This window comes from Stegostoma tigrinum, chromosome 4, assembly GCF_030684315.1.
Source record: "Stegostoma tigrinum isolate sSteTig4 chromosome 4, sSteTig4.hap1, whole genome shotgun sequence".
NCBI lineage: Eukaryota > Metazoa > Chordata > Chondrichthyes > Orectolobiformes > Stegostomatidae > Stegostoma > Stegostoma tigrinum.
In genome coordinates, this window is record NC_081357.1 from 17,774,813 (window position 1) to 17,796,388 (window position 21,576).

The window sequence follows — 21,576 nt, forward strand, 5'->3', positions numbered from 1 at the left end:
TCATTTTGTTATTCTGTCATTTTTGTTTGTGTTTTAGAACATAGAATAATACAGCACAGAACAGGCACTTCGGCCCTTGATGTTGCGCCGACCTGTGAACTAATCTAACCCCATCCCCCTACACTATGTGTGTATCACATTTCACAATGTGATAACTTGTTGTAGCTGCATGTTTTTAAGTATTATACTATTTTAAGAACTTTATATTTACATTTTGTTCGTGCAGTTCAGACTTAAAGTTGGCTACATTTATGTTGAATTCCCAAAGTGGAGAAGTGCTTTGTCTCAGTTTTAAGAACAATTGCTGTACTAACGCAGACAGTATACTCAGTAACCATGACCCCTCTTAGTTACTTTGAATATAACTATTGTTTTCAAAATTGGAAACAATATTGCAAGATCGTGGACTTTACACAGTTGTGCATTTCAGATTCTTCTATGGTCTTCCAAGTATTGTACCGTATGTGCATTGTAGCTACTGATGCTTCTGCATAACAGAATTGGATTTTGTGTGTAAGTAACTAAGTGATTGCAAAGGATATTACAGCATTGCTCGATGTGCAATACTTGCATGTTAAGCACATGTTGAATTATTTTAAATACAAGTCATGCTGCATGCTTTAGCAGAGCATAAGCTGACCTGATGTTAGCTGAAACAAACTGCTTGTCCTGGTGATAAATTTATACATAGTCAAAGTCTGCAGTACTTTTCAACTTATATCTTTGACCAAATAAAAAAAACAAATGTATTAAATCATTATTCCAGGACCTTCTGGTCTCCTGTCTTAATTCCTTTGCTGGGGAGGAGGAACAATGTGTTTATTCAACTTTTTGCTATTTGTGGCATCTTGCTAAATGCAAGGTGAATATTGTGTTTAGCTATGTAAGGAAAGACTGCTTTTCAATTTTTCTTGTTGCTCATGAAGTGGTACAAGGTGCTTCTGAGAGGTATAACATTTCAGCATACTTCTGAATTTGAAGAAGTTGAGAAAATCAAAGAAACATTGTTTTCCGTCAGCATGATCTGCCGAATATCTTTATATCGGTCTTAATTTCTGAAAATAATTGTACTTTGGCTGGAGAAATTCCAGTCTTGGATTTCAATTCCAGCAATTTTTCAGATATTTGTTATTGTATGGCTGTTGCCAAGCATTACTTTTGTTTCTTCAGTGTTATTGAAATTTGTTTTTGGTTCCTCTTTTCAGGTGTACGTCACTAACACCTGGACCCTGTTGTGACAGGTTTAAACTGCATATTCCATATGCTGGAGAAACCCTAAAATGTAAGTTTTGTATTGAGATATTTAACGAGATGGTTCATCCGTGCAGGTTTTTTTAAAAAAATTGAAGAACATACTGTGCAAACTTAATGTAATTACTAACATTTGTTAATTGTCTAATAAATACTATTATTTATCCTTCTGAACAACTTAACAAAAGTATAGTTGCAAACATTCAGAACATTGTGAATACTGTGATTGTGGAGAAATATATCGTGAATTTTCTTTTTCCACTACCCACGAAGCAGGATTGAGAGTTTCTATCAGGGTGCTCTACATATTTGAAGGCAGTTGGTTTGTGATGTGTGGTAGTGCTGTGTGACTTTTCATAAGTTTTGTTGTGTAGATTTGCAGAAATGACAATCCTCAGAATTGCAGCCAGTATTCCTTTTCACCCCATATTATAATTGGCTATAACATGACGGCAAAAAAAATCCAATGGCAGTGCTTACTGACGAAGTATAGGGGAGATATCAGAAATAGGTTCTTCACACAGAGTGTGATGGGCCTGTGGAATGCCTGCTGGCAGTGGTAGTGGAGTCTTTAGAGACTTTTAAGCGACTCTTGGATAGGCACGTGGAGGTTAGTAAAATGTCAGGTATGCAGTATAGATTGATCTTAGTAGGATAATAGGTCAGCACAACATTGTGGGCTGAAGAACAGTGCAGCACTGTACAGGCCCTATGTTCTAATTCCCTGCTCACCAACGGCAATTATCACTTTTCACAGGATTACTCTTATATTGGAGGTTATTGTCCAGAACTTCCAAGATTCTGGACAGGTACCGACAGTTTAGAAAACTGCAAGTGGAGTACTTTTTTTTCCAAGAAAGCTTGGTTTGTAGGAAACTATTGGCAAATTAACCTAATGTGTCAATAGGAAAATACTAGAATCTGGTTTTAAGCAAGTGGCAGCAGGAGATATAGAAAATAGTAATACGGTCAGGCAAAAGGAATATGGTCTTGTGAAAGTTGGCAAATTTATTTGATTTCTAAGGCTTTAACTAACAGGGTGCATAAAAGGGAACAAGTGAATGTAGTGTATTTAGATTTCCAACAGGTATTACTCCATTGCCACAAAAGGTTACTGCACAAGATAAGAGCATGTGGTGTTGGGGTGATGTATTAGCATGAATGGAGAATTGACTGCCTAACATGAATGTATAATTTTGAACTTAGTAAATTGCAACAATTGGAATATCATAGTGCTGGAGCCTGAAGTGTTCACTATCTATATTAATAAACTTAAATGAAGGGACCAACTCTACTCTAGGTCGATTTGCTGACAATACAAAAGCAGGTTGGAAAGTAAGTTGTAAGGCTGATGCAGACTCTGCAAAGCGATTATAGACAGATAAATGAATACGCAGCATTTGGCAGATGTTGCATTATATGGGAAAATTAGGCTGTCTACTTTGGAAAGAATTGAAAAACAGGTGTAAACAGAGAGAAACTGCTGCAGTACAGAGGGGCCTGTACATGAATCATAAGATATTAGCATCAAGATGTGCTTGTAATTCGGAAGGTGAATGAAATGTTGACCTTTAAGACAAGGGAGATGGCGAATAAAAGTAGAGAAGTCTTGATAGACTGACCAGGAAAATGGTGAGCCCTCACATTGAGTAATAGTCATAGTTTTGTTCTCCCTGAAGGGCAACTCACATTGGAAATGGGTCAGAGAGGCTCATTTCCTGGGTTATCTTTTGAGGAAGGTTTGAGCAGATAGGCCCATTCTCGTAAGAAAAATGAAAGATAATTTTATCATAGCATTTAAGATTCTAAGGTGGCTTGACTCGGTGGCTAAGCAGATATTTCCAATCTATATGAAATCCTAGAAATAGGGTTATAGTTGTAAATAGTCTTCCATTTACACAGATCAGGAAGCATTTCTTCTCTGAGAATCGTTAGTATTTGCAATTCCTTTCCACAGAACAGTGGAGACAGGGCATTCAATATAATCAAAACTGAGTTAAACAGATTTTTATTCCACAAATGAGTCACATTATGGGAAGCAAACAGGAAAGTGGAGTTAAGCCCTCATCATAACATACATAGAACATTACAGCACAGTACAGGCCCTTCAGCCCTCAATGTTGTGCCGACCTGTCATACCAATCTGAAGCCCATCTAACCTACACTATTCCATGTACGTCCATATGCTCATCCAGTGACGACTTAAATGTACCTAAAGTTGGCGAATCTACAACCGTTGCAGGCAAAGCGTTCCATTCCCTTACTACTCTGAGTAAAGAAAATACCTCTGACGTCTGTCCTATATCTTTCAGCCCTCAATTTAAAGCTATGCCCCCTTGTGCTCTCCGTCACCATCCGAGGAAAAAGGCTCCCCCTATCCAACCCTCTGATTATTTTATATGTTTCAATTAAGACACCTCTCAACCTTCTCTCTCACGAAAAGAGCCTCAAGTCGCTCAGCCTTTCCTCGTAAGACCTTCCCTCCATATCAGGGAACATCCCAGTAAATCTCCTCTGCACCCTTTCCAAAGCTTCCACATCCTTCTTATAATGTGGTGACCAGAACTGTACGCAATGCACCAAGCGCGGCCGCACCAGAGTTTTGTACAGCTGTAGCATAACCTCTCGGTTCCGGAACCCAATCCCTTTATTAATAAAAGCAAAAACACTGTATGCCTTCTGAACAGCCCTGTCAACCTGGGTGGCAACTTTCAACGATCTGTGTACATAGACACCGAGATCTCTCTGCTCATCTACACTACTAAGAATCTTACCTTTATCCCAGTACTTTGCCTTCCGGTTACTCCTACCAAAGTGCATCACCTCTCACTTGTCTGCATTAAACTCCATTTGCCACCTCTCAGCCCAGCTCTGCAGCTTATCTAAGACAAGAAAATGTGAGGCTGGATGAACACAGCAGGCCAAGCAGCATCACAGGAGCACAAAAGCTGACGTTTCGGGCCTAGACCCTTCATCAGAGAGGGGGATGGGGTGAGGGTTCTGGAATAAATAGGGAGAGAGGGGGAGGCGGACCAAAGATGGAGAGAAAAGAAGATAGATGGAGAGAGTAAAGGTGGGGAGGTAGGGAGGGGATAGGTCAGTCCAGGGAAGACGGACAGGTCAAGGAGGTGGGATGAGGTTAGTAGGTAGGAGATGGGGGTGCGGCTTGGGGTGGGAGGAAGAGATGGGTGAGAGGAAGAACAGGTTAGGGAGGCAGACACAGGTTGGACTGGTTTTGGGATGCAGTGGGTGGAGGGGAAGAGCTGGGCTGGTTGTGTGGTGCAGTGGGGGGAGGGGACGAACTGGGCTGGTTTTGGGATGCGGTGGGGGAAGGGGAGATTTTGAAGCTGGTGAAGTCCACATTGATACCATTGGGCTGCAGAGTTCCCAAGCGGAATATGAGTTGCTGTTCCTGCAACCTTCGGGTGGCATCATTGTGGCACTGCAGGAGGCCCATGATGGGCATGTCATCTAAAGAATGGGAGGGGGAGTGGAAATGGTTTGCGACTGGGAGGTGCTGTTGTTTGTTGCGAACCGAGCGGAAGTGTTCTGCAAAGCGGTCCCCAAGCCTCCGCATGTTCCTTAATGTTCCACATTAAGCAGAGGTTTACCTGCACATCTACCAATGTGGTATACTGCATCCACTGTACCCAGTGTGGCTTCCTCTACATTGGGGAAACCAAGCGGAGGCTTGGGGACCGCTTTGCAGAACACCTCCGCTCAGTTCGCAAAAAACAACTGCACCTCCCAGTCGCAAACCATTTCCACTCCCCCTCCCATTCTCTTGATGACATGTCCATCATGGGCCTCCTGCACTGCCACAATGATGCCACCCGAAGGTTGCAGGAACAGCAACTCATATTCCGCCTGGGAACCCTGCAGCCATATGGTATCAATGTGGACTTCACCAGTTTCAAAATCTCCCCTTCCCCTACTGCATCCCTCAACCAGCCCAGCTCTTCCCCCCCACCCACTGCATCCCAAAACCAGTCCAACCTGTCTCTGCCTCCCTAACCGGTTCTTCCTCTCACCCATCCCTTCCTCCCACCCCAAGCCGCACCCCCCGCTACCTACTAACCTCATCCCACCTCCTTGACCTGTCCATCTTCCCTGGACTGACCTATCCCCTCCCTACCTCCCCACCTACACCCTCTCCACCTATCTTCTTTACTCTCCATCTTCGGTCTGCCTCCCCCTCTCTCCCTATTTATTCCAGTTCCCTCCCCCCATCCCCCTCTCTGATGAAGGGTCTAGGCCCGAAACGTCAGCTTTTGTGCTCCTGAGATGCTGCTTGGCCTGCTGTGTTCGTCCAGCCTCACATTTTATTATCTTGGAATCTCCAGCATCTGCAGTTCCCATTATCTCAGTCCCTATATACCTGTATTCCTCATGCAGAAGGCCTCAAGGTCCTCTGCTTCTTCCTGTCCCGCAGGCCCGACCAATCCCCCTCCACTGACACCCTCATCCGCCTAGCCGAACTTGTCCTCACCCTCAACAACTTCTCTTTCGATTCCTCCCACTTCCTGCAGACAAAGGGGGTGGCCATGGGTACCCACATGGGCCCAAGCTATGCCTGCCTCTTTATAGGTTACGTGGAACAGTCCCTCTTCCGCACCGACACAGGCCCCAAACCCCACCTCTTCCTCCGTTACATTGATGACTGTATCGGCGCCAACTCTTGCTCCACAGAGGAGCTCGAACAGTTCATCCACTTTCCCAACACCTTCCACCCCAACCTCAAGTTCACCTGGTCTATCTCCAACACATCCCTCACCTTCCTAGACCTCTCAGTCTCCATCTCAGGTAACCAGCTAGAAACTGATGTCCATTTCAAGCCCACTGACTCCCACAGCTACCTAGAATACACCTCCTCCCACCCACCCTCCTGCAAAAATTCCATCCCCTATTCCCAATTCCTCCGCCTCCACCGCATCTGCTCCCACGATGAGGCATTCCCCTCCCGCACATCCCAGATATCCATGTTCTTCAAGGACCGCAACTTTCCCCCCGCAGTGGTCGAGAACGCCCTTGACCGCGTCTCCCGCATTTCCCGCAAAACATCACTCACACTCTGCCCCCGCCACAACCGTCCCCAGAGGATCCCCCTCATTCTCGCATACCACCCCACCAACCTCCGGTTACAACGTATCATCGTCCGACACTTCCGCCATCTACAATCCGACCCCACCACCCAAGCTATTTTTCCATCCCCATCCTTGTCTGCCTTCCGGAGAGACTACTCTCTCCATGACTCCCTTGTCCGCTCCACACTCCCCTCCAACTCCACCACACCCAACACCTTCCCCTGCAACCGCAGGAAGTGCTACACTTGCCCCCACACCTCCGTCCTCACCCCCATCCCAGGCCCCAAGATGACCTTCCATATCAAGCAGATGTTCACCTGCACATCTGCCAATGTGGTATATTGTATCCATTGCACCCGGTGTGGCTACCTCTACATTGGGGAAACCAAGCGGGGGCTTGGGGACTGCTTTGCAGAACACCTCCGCTCGGTTCGCAACAAACAACTGCACCTCCCAGTCGCGACCCATTTCAACTCCCCCTCCCATTTCTCATTCGACACGTCCATCATGGGCCTCCTGCAATGCCACAATGATGCCACCCAATGGTTGCAGGAACATCAACTCCTATTCCGCTTGGGAACCCTGCAGCCCAATGGTATCAATGTGGACTTCACAAGCTTCAAAATCTCCCCTTGCCCCACTGCATCCCAAAACCAGCCCAGCCTGTCTCTGCTTCCCTAACCTGTTCTTCCTCTCACCCATCCCTTCCTCCCACCTCAAGCCGCACCTCCATTTCCTACCTACCACCTCATCCCGCCTCCTTGACCTGTCCATCTTCCCTGGACTGACCTGTCCCCTCCCTACCTCCTCACCTATACTCTCCTCTCTACCTGTCTTGTTTGCTCTCCATTTTCGGTCCGCCTCCCCCTCTCTCCCTATTTATTCCAGTTCCATCTCCCTATCCCCCTTTCTGATGAAGGGTCTGGGCCCGAAACGTCAGCTTTTGTGCTCCTGAGATGCTGCTTGGCCTGCTGAGTTCATCCACTTTGCTATCTTGAAATAGACCCCATCTACACTGTGGTTTAAAACCAGATACAAGACTGGCCACCATGACAGACTGGACCATATAAATTCAAAGCAGGACAGAACAACAGCACTTCGATGTCAGTGCTGTGCAACCTCCAATGTTCCCTAGAAGGGAGCCAAAATATTTGCATGAAAACCAGTCAGCTCGGTGAAACAGCCAGCAACTCCAACCGCAACCCAACCTACAGATCTTCATTTAAAACATTAACTTCCACTAGTCTGTCTGTTTTTTTTCTGAAGTTTGGTATCTTACTCACTGCTTAGTGTGTTCCCAACTATTGTTTGCAAAATTAATAATACTCGCTGTACCACATGCAAATCACTAGGGTGGGAAAGTGCAACCTTCCCTCTCTCAGTTTGAAAAAATAAGGGCAAAAGTAAAGTTGCCAAAGTTTTACCACAGTATAGGATTGCTGTCTCATTCGAGAGAGAGAGAGAGAGAGAGAGAGAGAGAGAGAGAGAGAGAGAGAGAGAGAGACAACTGGTGATTTAATCTGAGGGTCACCATTCCTCAGGTCAAGGAGGAGAATCTGTCATGGTAACCTCTGCCTGTGTGAGAATTGTTGGCTGGTTTGTTATAGAGTAACAGCAACAGTGTAAGTTCAGTTCCTGTACCGACTCATGTTACCGTGAAGGGGGTTGCTGGTTAGCAAAGTTAACTCACCTTTCAACCTCTCCCCTCAACTCAGGTGTCATGACCCTCAGGTTGAACCACCACCAGTCATCTCTCTCTAATGAGAGAGTAGCCCCATAATGAGGTAGGGTGATGGCAACTTTACCTTTTTTGTGTGATGCAGAATGATACCAACAACCAGGGAATTGCGGGACAGTTGGTTTGTGATATAGAGCAAAAGAACACCATTCATTCCATCTTGTAATGTTATTAAACTCATACACTCCAACTCTGCTCAAAACCTTTCAGGTAGGTTAGCAAGTGTTGAGAGCTTCCACAGATATAATAATTGAGAGGACCTATATGAATTCATTCTGCAGCATGTCTATGTAACAATAAATGGTCCGAAGATGTCTAATATTAAAAATGAACTTAAACTGTATTTAATTTTGGATCACAGCAGATGAACAGTTTAGACAAAGATTATTTTACAAAATTGAGGAAATTGTTCTGGTGCTTTTATAAATGGCTAAAAATGAAGATCACGAAATCCAAAATTGCTCAGAGTGGTTTGCAGTTTTGAAGTGCATCCTTTCGTAACCATTTAATAAGTTGCTTGACTTATGCAATTCAAAACAGATTAATTTCTTTTGAAGCTTTGCACACTCCGTACACCTGTACATACAAGTAAATGGATTGCTGATCTCTTTCTAAAAATGTATTTTAAACATGAAATGCATGAAGTTTAATTCCTGTGAAATTGCTCTTTACTTCTGCTTTAAATAATCAGGAGTAAATCGAATCTGCTTGTTCATTAAATTGCTTAGAAACCCCAAATTTAAAATGTCAAATATGACAAATTTGGTAAAATAAAGGTAAAATACTGTGGAAATCTGAAACAAACTTAGAGCAGGCTGGAGAAACTAAACAAATGTGGCAGCCTCTGTGGAGAGAAACAGTTAACGTTTTGAGTCTGGTATGACTTCTTCAGAACTTAGATGTGGTAGGAGATCTCCACATTGAGGAAATCCTCCATCATGTTGAGTGGCAGTATTACCCTTCTAAATGGGATTTCAAACTGATCTAGAAACTGAAAACTGGGCATTCATTAGACTGAACCAGTAACAGCATTAGAATGTGCTCGAACATAGCCTGTGCCCAAAATGTCCCTTACTCTACAATTACCATCGAACTGGAGGATCAATCCTGGCTCAACGAGGAGTTCAGTAGAGCATGTCAGGAGCAGCACCAGGCCTATTCAAAAGTTAGGTGTCAACTTGGTGAAGCTATAACAAAGGACTACTTACAAGCCAAGGAGCATAAGGATCAAGTGATAGACAAGAACAAGCAATTCCATAATCAAAAGACCTGATCTAGGCCCTGCAGTCCTGTTGAGTCTTCAGTGGCGGTAAGCAATAGTTCATGAATATCTCTATTTTCATGAAGAAGCCCAACATGAGTGCAAATTACAGCGTTCAAGCATTTGCAGTGATCTGATAGAAGTACTGAGTGGATAGTCAGCCTTGGTTTCCTCAGACATAGACGCCTGTCTTCAGCTTAATTGATTCACTCTGCATGATATCAAGAAACAGCTGGGAGACACTGGATGGTGCAAAGGCTCTTAGTACTGAAGACATGCGCTGCAGAACTTGCTGTGCTATGAGCCAAGCTGTTCCAGTACAGCTACAACACTGGCATCTATCCAGCAATGTGGAAAATAGCCCAGGAATGTCCTGTACACACAAGCCAGATAAATCCAAACTGGCTAAACAACGCACTATCTGCCTACTCTTGATCATCAGCAAAGTAATGGTAAGAGTCAGTTGCACTTGCTTAGCAATCGCTCACTCTCTCCCCTTTTTGAGTGGGCTACTCAGCACCAGACCTTTGTTAGTAAATTATTTCAAACATGGACAAAGGAGCTCAGTTCTAGAGATGAGATGAGATGAAAGTGACAGCTCTTGACTGCTCAAATGCTGTCAAATTTGACAGAGTGTGGATCAAGCAAAACTGATGCCCAGAGGAATCAGGAGAGGAAACTCTCCTCTGTTTTGGAGTTCAATGGTGGTGATTTTTGGAGGTCAGTTATCTCAGCTCCAGGGTATCTCTACACTGATCCTTTGGGTTGATATTTGTGAAACAATCTGTTGAGAGATGTTACTTTCCACCCCTGGAGGAGGTTGGACTTGAGCCCAAGTCTCCTGGTGCAGAGGTAGGGACACTGCCAATGTGACTCGAGCCCTCCAGTTCTTCAAGGCGGAGTCTAAGGCTCAACCAGTATGTACAAATGGAGTCTGTGGATGGGAGGTTGGCTTCCATGATGGTCTGGGCGGTGTAGTTGCCATACCAGGCCGTTATGCACCCGGACAGTATGCTTTCTATGGTGCATCTGTAAAAGTTGGTGAGAGCCCTTTATAGACATATCAAATTTCCTGAGCCGCCTGAGGAGGAGGAGGTGTTGTTGCGTCGTTTTGACCATCGCATCAATGTGGGAAGTCTAGGACAGTTTATTGGTGATCATCACTCCCAAGAACATGACGCTGTCAACCTTCTCCGCTTCAGTGTGATTAATGTAGTTGGGCTGTGTTCTCCTCCTTTCTGAAATCAATGGTCTGTTCTTTAGTTTTGCTAACATTGAAGAAGAGGTTGTTATCACCATGTTATCAAACCCACTATCTCTTGTCTATATTCTGACTCATGGTTTGATATCAGTCCTGCCGCAGTGGTGAAGTCAGGAAACCTGTAGATGGTGTTTGTTTGGAATTTGGCAACGCAGCTGTGGGTGTACAGGGAATACAATAAGGGGCTGAGAACACATTCTTGGGAGGCTCCAATGTTGAGTGTTATCTTGGAGGAGGTGCAGTCGTCTATTTTCATTGTTAATGTTGATCTCGCCTCATACACTTCCTGTACAGTATAATCTGTATGCCTTATTCTGTACAAGTTTTTTCATCCTGTCATCTGTATGTCCTTGCTTACTATGATCTGCCTGTATTGCTAGCAAACAAAGCTTTTCACTGTAGTTAGGTATGCGTGACATTAAATCAAATCAAAGCATCTTCAGCTGTTTACATCAATGATCTTTGCTCCATTATAAGGTCAGAAGTGGGGGTACTTACTGTGCAGTGTTCAGCACCATTTGTGACTCCTCAGAAACTCTGAGTCCATGTCCAAATACAGCAATACATAGACAATATCCAGGTAATGCCTGTTCACCATCTACAATGTGCAAGTAAAAAGTGTGATTGAATACTTCAACTTGTCTGGATGATTGCAGCTCTATTGACTGTCAAGAAGCTTGCCACCAACAAAGAAGCTGTCTTGATTGACCATTGTCCTCAAACATTCATTCCCTCCACCACTGACAGTAGCAGCAGTGAATATTACTGGCAGAATGCACTGCAAAAATTCAACAAGGCTCCTTAGACAGCACCTTCCAATTTCACGAACACTGGCATTTAGAAGAGCACGAGGTACATGGGAATACCACCACTTGCATGTTCCTCTCCAAGCCAGACACCACCCCTACATGGATATTACTGTTTTTTTTCTTTGGCTTAAAGTTCTGGAATTCCCCTAACAGCATTGTAGATGTACCAATTCCACGTAAATGCCAAACAACAGTGGACCTAGCATCAATTCCTTAGGAACATCACTGGTCACCAGACCTTCAGTCTGAAAAACAGCCCTCTACCACCACCTCTATCTCCTACCATCAAGCCAATTTTGTATCCGATTGGCTAACTCTCCCTAGATACCATGTGATCCAACTTTACTCACCAGCTTACCATGCGGAACCTTGTCAAAGGCCTTGCTAAAGTCCATGTAGATGACATCTGCTGCCTCCCTCATCTATATTCTTAGTTATGTACTCAAAACAAAACTCAATCAAGACTTGCAGTAAGTCTGAGGAAGCCATGTGAGTGGTGTTGGTGGAAAAGGCAGTCCTGTCAGCTGGGAGTGGAATTCGAAGCAATATGTGTCTAAGAGCTGGTATCTGCAAGCCCTTGGAGTGCTAAGAGTAGACTTTTGATGTTGTGAGATTTATGAAGACATTAACTTTGTTTTGGTTTAGAATAATGAGGGCTTGAATTTTGCGGAGGCCAAACTCAAAGATTGAAGCGTTTAGTGCAGTTTTGGATGATACCAGCTAGGATCAAAAGGAAAACTCTCTTCTAGGCAAAAGAGTTCAGCTAAAATTCACTTAGCTTGATGTAAAAATTTAAATTGTGAAGTTTTCAGACAAGAGTGTTTGATAAAGAATTGACAAATTCTTTATTGGAAGCTATTCGGCGCGGTGGTTCAGTAGTTAGCACTGCTCCCTCCACCGTGCCTTGGACCCAGATTCGATTCCACCCTTGGGTGACTGTGCAAACTCCACGTAGACATTCTCCTGTATCTGTGTGGGTTTATTCCAGATGCTTCAGTTTCCTCCCTCGTCCAAAGATGAGCAAGTTAAGTGGATTGGCTGTGCTAAATTGCCCCATAGTCTCCGGGCTACATGGGGTTACCCATGGGAATGATGGGGTACGGGGAGTGGGTCTGGGTGGTATGCTGTTTGGAGTTTGGTCTTGATGGACTGAATTGCCTGCTTCCACACTGTAGGAATTCTATGATTCTGTGTTATCAAGAAAATCTGAACTTTTCGTTACATGTGTAATCTTATCAGAAGACTCAACATTTCGCAGGATTGAACTGCTTCACCCCAGTTATATCAAACGTAAAGGTTTGATATGGGCGGATAATTTCTTAGGATTTGAATCACTATAGAAGGTTGATTTTGGAGAAAAATTAGACTTTCTTTTGATAAATGTTTTAAGACCTCTCAAACTGAGTCCTATGTCTAGAACATAGAACATAGAACAGTACAGCACAGAACAGGCCCTTCAGCCCACGATGTTGTGCCGACCAGTGATCCTCATGTATGCACCCTCAAATTTCTGTGACCATATGCATGTCCAGCAGTCTCTTAAATGTCCCCAATGACCTTGCTTCCACAACTGCTGCTGGCAACGCATTCCATGCTCTCACAACTCTCTGTGTAAAGAACCCGCCTCTGACATCCCCTCTATACTAGCTTAGTTTATTTCGATTTCATTATTTTCTTTTATGACTCAGTATTGTATCAATTGACTGTGAGCAGCATAACGGGAATGTGTGTGTGTTCTGGTCACATCACCTCAGGAAAATGCGATTGTGTTGGAAGGGTGCAAAGGGTCGATAATGAGGAGACATCATTTTAAGGTGATTAGCAGGAGGTTTTGAGGAAAAAAGCATTTTTCACCCAGAGGGTGGTGGCAATCTAGAATGCTTTTTCTGGGAGAGTAGTTGAGGTGAGAAATCTTTGGACCTGTGCAAGTGCCTGGGTGAGCACTTGAAATATCATAACATTCAAGGCTGTGGGCTAAATGCTGGAAAGTAGTTTTTGTCAGTGTGGACTTAATGGGCAGAAAGGCCTCTTCTGTCCTGTGATTCTACTGACAGTCTTTTGTTGCAGCTGCAATTTTGGTAGATCTCAAACCACTTGGCTGCCTTAGCAAATATGTCTCCCCAGTGGCTAGCTACACAAATTGGGGTGAACAAAGGTTCAACCCTCCGTTTTGTGATGGGTTTTACTGATCTCAACCAAAGTGATAGCAAGGGAGCTGGAATTGAGCTCCATGCCTTTGGGAGCAGAAATTGGCCATGGTTTCCATTTCTGAACCCTGTCCATTAGCTTTGCTAAATTTCGCATCCAGTGTAGCATTAAATTCAGTTTTGGCTCCAGAGCTGAATGTTTGTCTGTAATACTGTCAAAACGCTCAAATGAATAAAGGAAACATGCCGGGAGCCGTCTCAGGATTGTTGTGGAGTTTTGCATTACATCTTGAAGACAGCAGGGACCTCATTAGGGAAAAAAAACGTGTTTTAAAACTAGCAATCTAACAAAGCATGTTTTGCTTTACTGGAAGCAATTATTCAGAGTTAACTGCAAATTATTTGTATTTTGTGATTTAGCAAACATTATTTGTATGTTTTAATCATGAATAATAATAATAAATTGTAGCTTTTGCTTGTTTTGTCAAGGGGACATTATTTTCAACTGTCACTACCCAGATCTGCCTCCAGATTTCATCTTTGGAGAAGATGTGGATTTTCTGCCGGAACCTACAATGCTGCATGTGAGTTTGATTTTAAAATTATAATGATCTGAATCTTGCTTATAGCACAATAGATTTGGAATAACGTCTGAGTAAGCTGACATCAGCAGAACCTCCATGCTTTCATGTGATCCTTATTTGTAATTATGCCAGTATGCATGAAACCTATTACTATTTAAAGCATATGATTGTACAATTTTAATGCAGAGTTTCTGGTATGTAAAAAAGGGTGTTTTGAAGGAGTTTTTCTTCATTCTCTGTTTTATGTAACTTAATTCATTCAATGTCTGCATACCAATGGTTTGACAAATAATTATGCTACATTTGTCTACATTTTCATATTGTGTCAAAGTGTGTACCTCCTACGAAAATTTTGAGGAAGGTTCGTAACTTGACCCAAAATGTAACTCTAATTTCTTTCCACAGATGCTAGTGAGTTTTTGTAGCAGTTTCCATCTTTGCCTTTCCCTCCTAAGAAAGATTGAGCTTTTGCTTTGATTAGTCGTTGTTTTAAAAAGTAAAACTTGTTTATTGTGTTGTAACTCAATCAGTGCTGTAGTGTTCACGTCATCTAGGTTAGTAATCCAACAAATCCAGGCTAATGTTCGTCAGTAAGCATTGTGTGAGCAGTTGAGACAAAGCACAGCTAGAGTAAGCATATGTTTCTGAAGGTTTGGAGCACAATGAGAGTTTGGTATAGAAAGGAAAAGATGCTTTTTAACTTTTCTTTTCTTGCAGTTTATAGTTTGTAAGGACTTGTATTCCCTAGTAATGAGGACCAGGGAATAAGGACCCTAGCATAATTGTTATTATCTGCTATTAAGTATCTCCCAAAAAGTTGACATTTTTTCTTTTAAGGTAATGAATCAGGCTAGGAGAACTGAAAGACGTAGTGTGCTCTTCCCACTCTCTGCAGGAAGTCGGGAACACCTTCTAGTGCCAGAGACCAACATGTGTGCAGGAAGTGTCTCCAGCTGCAACCCCTGGAAGCCATGGATTCAGAGGTGGAGCAATGGCTGGGGATACTGTGGAGTACCAGCAACGTGGAGCATATTGAGAGATGCACAGACCACAGGCTAAGTCTCCAACGGCAAGATGGGAATGGGTGACCATTAGCCAGAGAAAAGGACTAGGCAGGCAGTGCAGGAGCCTCCTGTGGCTATTCCCCTGCAAAATAGCTCTACTGATTTGGATCCTCCTGAAATGATTGGCCTTTCGGGTGTGGGGGAGGATGATGCAGCAACAGCAAAATCTGTTGCGGCATGGTTGGCTTTTCTGCACAGGAGAGAAGTGCAAAATGTGGGGAAAATGGTTACAGAGGGTTCGATTAAAAAGAGGAATACGCAGGGAATTCTGTGGCTGAAAGTAAGATTCTCGGGTGGTATGTTGCCTTCCTGATTCTAGGATCAAGGATGTCCCAAAGCAGATACAGACCTTGCACAGGGGAAGGTGAACAGCCAGTAGTTGTGATACACATTGGCACAAATGGCATCACTTTAAATCTAAAAGGTAACTTCCTAAAAGCAGAATATAAGACTTAGCAAGTAAGTAGAAAAGTAGGACTTCAAGTTAGTGATCTCAGGATTGCGACCATTGTCGCTAGTTAGAGTGACTTGATTTTTATTTTATTGTTATGTACTGTGATACAGTGAAAAGTATTGTTTTGCATACTATCTGGACAAACCATGCCGTACATAAATAATTAGGGTAATAGAACAGAATGAAGAATATACAGTTAGCGCTGCAGAGAAAAATTAACTCTCGTTTATGAGAGGTCCTTTCAAAAGTCTGATAAGAACGGGGAAGCAGCTGTTGTTGAATCAGTCGATATGTGTTTTCAAACTTTTGTATCTTCTGCCTGATAGAAGAGAGTGGAAAAGAGTATATGTGGGTTAGGAGGGGTCTTTGATTACGTTGGCTACTTTGCCGAAGCAGCAGGAAATAAAAATGGAGGAAATGGAAAGAAGATTAGTTTGTAAGATGCTCTGGGTTGCATTCACAACTCTGTAATTTCTTGCGGTCTTGGATAGAGCAGTTGCCACGCCATTTGGATAGGATGCTTTCTATGGTGTATGTATAAAAGTATATGGACCCTCAAACTATAGGAGTGATGTTGGGAATGGTATTAAACAGGAAATCAGACATGCATGCAACAGAGGATGATCAGTAATGTTGGGTGACTGGAATCTGCATATATATGGGGAAGTAAAATTAATGACAATACCATAGAAGAGGAATTCCCAGAATGAATACAGGATATCCAGACCAATACATTGAGAAACCAACTGGAAAACGGGCCGCCTAGCTGAATATTGTGTAACAAGAAATGAATAATAGGCTTTCCAATTATTTGAGGCCTCTTGGGGATGAGTGACTGTAATATATAGAATTCTTCTTCAAGATAGACGGTGATTTGAGTAATTCTGAGACTGGGATCCTGAATCTAAATAGAGAAAGCTACAATAGTACGAGACACAATTTGGCTATGATAGATTGGGGAGCATTATTTAAAGGCATGATGTTGGAAAGGCAGAGGCAAATATTCGGAGTGCATCAGATCAAATGCTTGCGGTCGCTGACTGGTGGTAAAGTTCTGATAGCTGAAAATTCAGTCTTCTGAAATTCTTTCTTTCAGTAGCACTTGAAATTCAATCCCTGTTACAGATCTTGTAGGAAAGAAACAGGGCTGTTAGGAGCTAAAAGGTAGCTGACAGCTGTAGATTCCAGCAGTAAGCAAAGACCCGTAGGAGCTTTTCCTCTAAGAGCTTTGACTATAAACCTAATATATTGGAGCCTGGATGTTGACAATTAATTTTAATTGAGAGAATAAATTATATTTTTGAAGGAGCAAAATTGGACAGAAGAGTTCAGCATCGGAAGAATTGGTATACAAATTCATAAATGGTCTCTGCAGCTTAGTGTAAAATGAAGCTTTCATGAGAGACAGAATATTTGTTGGAATTATTAATGAGTCTTTGTCAGATTTATTACAATTGGAAAAAAATGTTTTAATTTTTGTGAAAAGCAGTTCGGGGATATGCTGAACTGGATATAAGGACCCATTTAGCTGACAATGAAGCTGAGCAGTTATGGCTTAGTGTTCCACATATGACCATACATTTTAGCGTGCAGATTGCAAGCATTGATTTCTAGTTCCTCTTGATTATTCCTCTGCCATTGTGAGCGATGTTCCCTCTAATTTTCTTAGCAGTGTAGCAAAGCCACCTAATGGCAGCCACTGCCTGTAGTCGACATGATGAAACTAAATGGCCATACGTGGAACACCATGCCGCAACTGTGCAGCTTCAATGGAACTTTGATTGTAAGCTGTATCAGCCTTTAAATCCTGTCAAGGACATAAGAATGGCGGCAGCATTCTTCTACGTAAACATGCTACCTTCTCTTCGTGATAAAAAATCCAATAATTCTCAAACTGTTAGTGAGGAAGACAATGCCTGTTTCACCCTAATGCCAAGTATTTTGCGTGCTACTTTTTTTAAAAAATATGTTTCTCGATTTGAGAGATTTACTTGCATTTCCTACAATACAACTGAAACCAATACTGCTGTTGTCCTTCATTTATCGACTTCTGTTAATTTCCTATTCACAACAAACATAGTATACAGTTTTGGTCCTCATATTAAAAGAAACAATGTGCTGGCATTTGGGGATGCCCGTGTTCCACAAATGAATAAAAAGATAGTTCAAAAGAGATTCACTTGGTTGATTGGTGATCTTGGGAACTGCAGATGCTGGAGAATCCAAGATCGTAAAATGTGAGGCTGGATGAACACAGCAGGCCCAGCAGCATCTCAGGAGCACAAAAGCTGACGTTTCGGGCCTAGACCCTTCATCAGAGAGAGGTATGGGGTGAGGGTTCTGGAATAAATAGGGAGAGAGGGGGAGGCAAACCGAAGATGGAGAGAAAAGAAGATAGATGGAGAGGAGAGTATAGGTGGGGAGGTAGGGAGGGGATAGGTCAGACCAAGGAAGACGGACAGGTCAAGGAGGTGGGATGAGGTTAGTAGGTAGGAGATGGGGGTGCGGCTTGGGGTGGGAGGAAGGGATGGGTGAGAGGAAGAACAGGTTAGGGAGGCAGAGGCAGGCTGGACTGGTTTTGGGATGCAGTGGGGGAAGGGGAGATTTTGAAGCTGGTGAAGTCCACATTGATACCATTGGGCTGCAGGGTTCCCAAGTGGAATATGAGTTGCTGTTCCTGCAACCTTTGGGTGGCATCATTGTGACACAGCAGGAGGCCCATGATGGACATGTCATCTAAAGAATGGGAGGGGGAGTGGAAATGGTTTGCGACTGGGAGGTGCAGTTGTTTATTGCGAACCGAGCGGAGGTGTTCTGCAAAGTGGTCCCCAAGCCTCCGCTTGGTTTCCCCAATGTAGAGGAAGCCACACCGGGTACAGTGGATGCAGTATACCACATTGGCAGATGTGTAAGTGAACCTCTGCTTAATATGGAAAGTCATCTTGGGGCCTGGGATAGTGGTGAGGGAGGAGGTGTGGGGGCAAGTGTAGCATTTCCTGCGGTTGCAGGGGAAGGTGCTGGGTGTGGTGGGATTGGAGGGCAGTGTGGAGCGAACAAGGGAGTCACGGAGAGAGTAGTCTCTCCGGAAAGCAGACAAGGGTGGGGATGCCACAATGAGGCATTCCACTCCCGCACATCCCAGATGTCCAAGTTCTTCAAGGACCGCAACTTTCCCCCCACAGTGGTCGAGAACCCCCTTGACCGCATTTCCCGCAACACATTCCTCACACCCCGCCCCGCCACAACCGCCCAAAGAGGATCCCCCTCGTTCTCACACACCACCCCACCAACCTCCGGATACAACACATCATCCTCCGACACTTCAGCCATCTACTTTCCGACCCCACCACCCAAGACATTTTTCCATCCCCATCCTTGTCTGCTTTCCGGAGAGACCACTCTCTCCGTGACTCCCTTGTTCGCTCCACACTGCCCTCCAACCCCACCACACACGGCACCTTCCCCTGCAACAGCAGGAAATGCTACACTTGCCCCCACACCTCCTCCCTCACCCCTATCCCAGGCCTCGAGATGACTTTCCATATTAAGCAGAGGTTCACCTGCACATCTGCCAATGTGGTATACTGCATCCACTGTACCCGGTGTGGCTTCCTCTACATTGGGGAAACCAAGCGGAGGCTTGGGGACCACTTTGCAGAACACCTCTGCTCGGTTCGCAATAAACAACTGCACCTCCCAGTCGCAAACCATTTCCACTCCCCCTCCCATTCTTTAGATGACATGTCCATCATGGGCCTCCTGCAGTGTCACAATGATGCCACCCAAAGGTTGCAGGAACAGCAACTCATATTCCGCTTGGGAACCCTGCAGCCCAATGGTATCAATGTGGACTTCACCAGCTTCAAAATCTCCCCTTCCCCCACCGCATCCCAAAACCAGCCCAGTTCGTCCCCTCCCCCCACTGCACCAGACAACCAGCCCAGCTCTTCCCCTCCACCCACTGCATCCCAAAACCAGTCCAACCTGTCTCTGCCTCCCTAACCTGTTCTTCCTCTCACCCATCCCTTCCTCCCACCCCAAGCCGCACCTCCATCTCCTACCTACTAACCTCATCCCACCTCCTTGACCTGTCCGTCTTCCCTGGACTGACCTATCCCCTCCCTACCTCCCCACCTAACTCTCCTCCCCACCTATCTTCTTTTCTCTCCATCTTCGGTCCGCCTCCCCCTCTCTCCCTATTTATTCCAGAACCCTTACCCCATCCCACATTCACTTGGTTGATTCCTGGGAAGAAAAGGTTGACTTACCAAGAACAGCTAAGTAGGTTATGCTTTTACTCGTGAGAGTGAGGAAAAGTGGATGTGATCTTATTGAAGCCTAGAAGAATCGGATGTGTCTTGACAATGTAGATGTGGAAGATGTTTCCATTCATGGGGGAATCTTGAACTTGGAGACGTGGTTACAGAATAAGGAGAAATTGATTTTAAAACTGAAATGCAAAAGCAAAGCTCACTTTGTGACTGTGACCTTTCAGACTTGGAGGAATTTACTTCAGTTCACTTATTGGGTATGAAATGAAATTTGTTTCCTGCGTTGTGATACTAATATGCTCCAGTGAAATTTATTGTACTAGTTCAAATCTTGCTAATAGCTCACTTTTTTTTCTGAAGCAAGAGGGTCCAAGTTGCAAATGTTTCATGTGTAGTGAGTCATTGCTCATGACTACTCTACTCAACTGACATAATTGAAAAGCCAAATTAGGGAAGAAGTGACTGTGTGAATATAGCACTGTCATTCTGCAAATATCACTCAAAGGTCCAATTCTAAGTAATATTAATATAATCATTGATACTATACAAGTAGGGAACATTATGGTATTTGCAAGGAACTAATGTAAACAATTTTGAACTTGGCAGATAGAGTAACATTTCTTGGAAAGTTGATATCAAAACTAAATTTTAAATGATGCAATATACTAATTTTTGTTTCCCTCAGTTTATCCTTTTATAGCTTGTGATGCATTTGAAATAACATTTCAAGTCCAAAATAGCAATCTCTAGAATAGATGTTTGTCAAGCACAGAAACTTGGGTGTCACAGACACTACTCAACTTCAGGGTAAGAAATTAATACCTTTTTGAGATGCACAGAGAAGTGCTGGGAAGATAATTGTGTCAAGGCATCCCATTCTCTGCTCAGCATCATCAACCTGTGAAATTATGGCAGTAGCAAGCAATATTAATTGCACATTTTACTTCCTCATACAGATAGCAGTACATTTGTGCCACATATTGCTATAAAGCCAAACAGTAGTACAAAAATCTTAGTGATGCATTGCAGACCACATGGAAAGTGCATATCACACATGCATAAATAAATAAGCACATAAATGGGGAAAGGCATTTGTCTTCTAATATTTATTGGTTTATATGTTTTGTCATCAAATAATAAGGCATGCATGATGTATATCTTTTGAAGGGAAATCTTGAAATTTGTGTGCAGTCTCAACATTTTTAATATGGAAATGAAAGAGCCTTTTCTACAAAAATGTAGAAATTAAAGCAAAACCTTTTGAGCCCGCGAATGAACCATTCAGTGAGATCCTGGCTCATCTACCTCAAAACCATTTTTACTGCACTATTGCCTTAGTATGTAAAAAAAAAATCTATTGATTTCATTCTTGAATGCAATCAACAACTGTGCCTCCAGCCTTCTGGTGTAGCGAATTCCAAAAATTTCTGTGTGAAGGAATTCCACTTCATCTCAGTACTAATTAGGGTGGCACGCTGGCTCAGTGGTTAGCACTGCAGCCTCACAGCGCCAGGGACCCGGGTTCGATTCCAGCCTCAGGTAACTGTCTGTGCGGAGTTTGCACATTCTCCCCGTGTCTGCATGGGTTACTTCCGGGTGCTCCGGTTTCCTCCCACAGTCCAAAGATGTGTAAGCTAGGTGGATCAGCCATG

General features: G+C 43.7%; 1 protein-coding gene across 5 annotated transcripts in view; it reads left to right on the forward strand.

Annotated features, from left to right (window-relative positions):
- babam2 (BRISC and BRCA1 A complex member 2) overlaps positions 1-21,576 on the forward strand; it is a 193,360-nt gene that overhangs the window by 5,843 nt on the left and 165,941 nt on the right. For all 5 annotated transcript variants that reach the window (XM_048530273.2, XM_048530272.2, XM_048530271.2 and 2 more), the window contains exons 3-4: positions 1,206-1,282; positions 14,041-14,135. In XM_048530273.2, the coding sequence (XP_048386230.1) occupies positions 1,206-1,282; positions 14,041-14,135 (172 nt within the window). The remainder of the gene's footprint in view (positions 1-1,205; positions 1,283-14,040; positions 14,136-21,576) is intronic.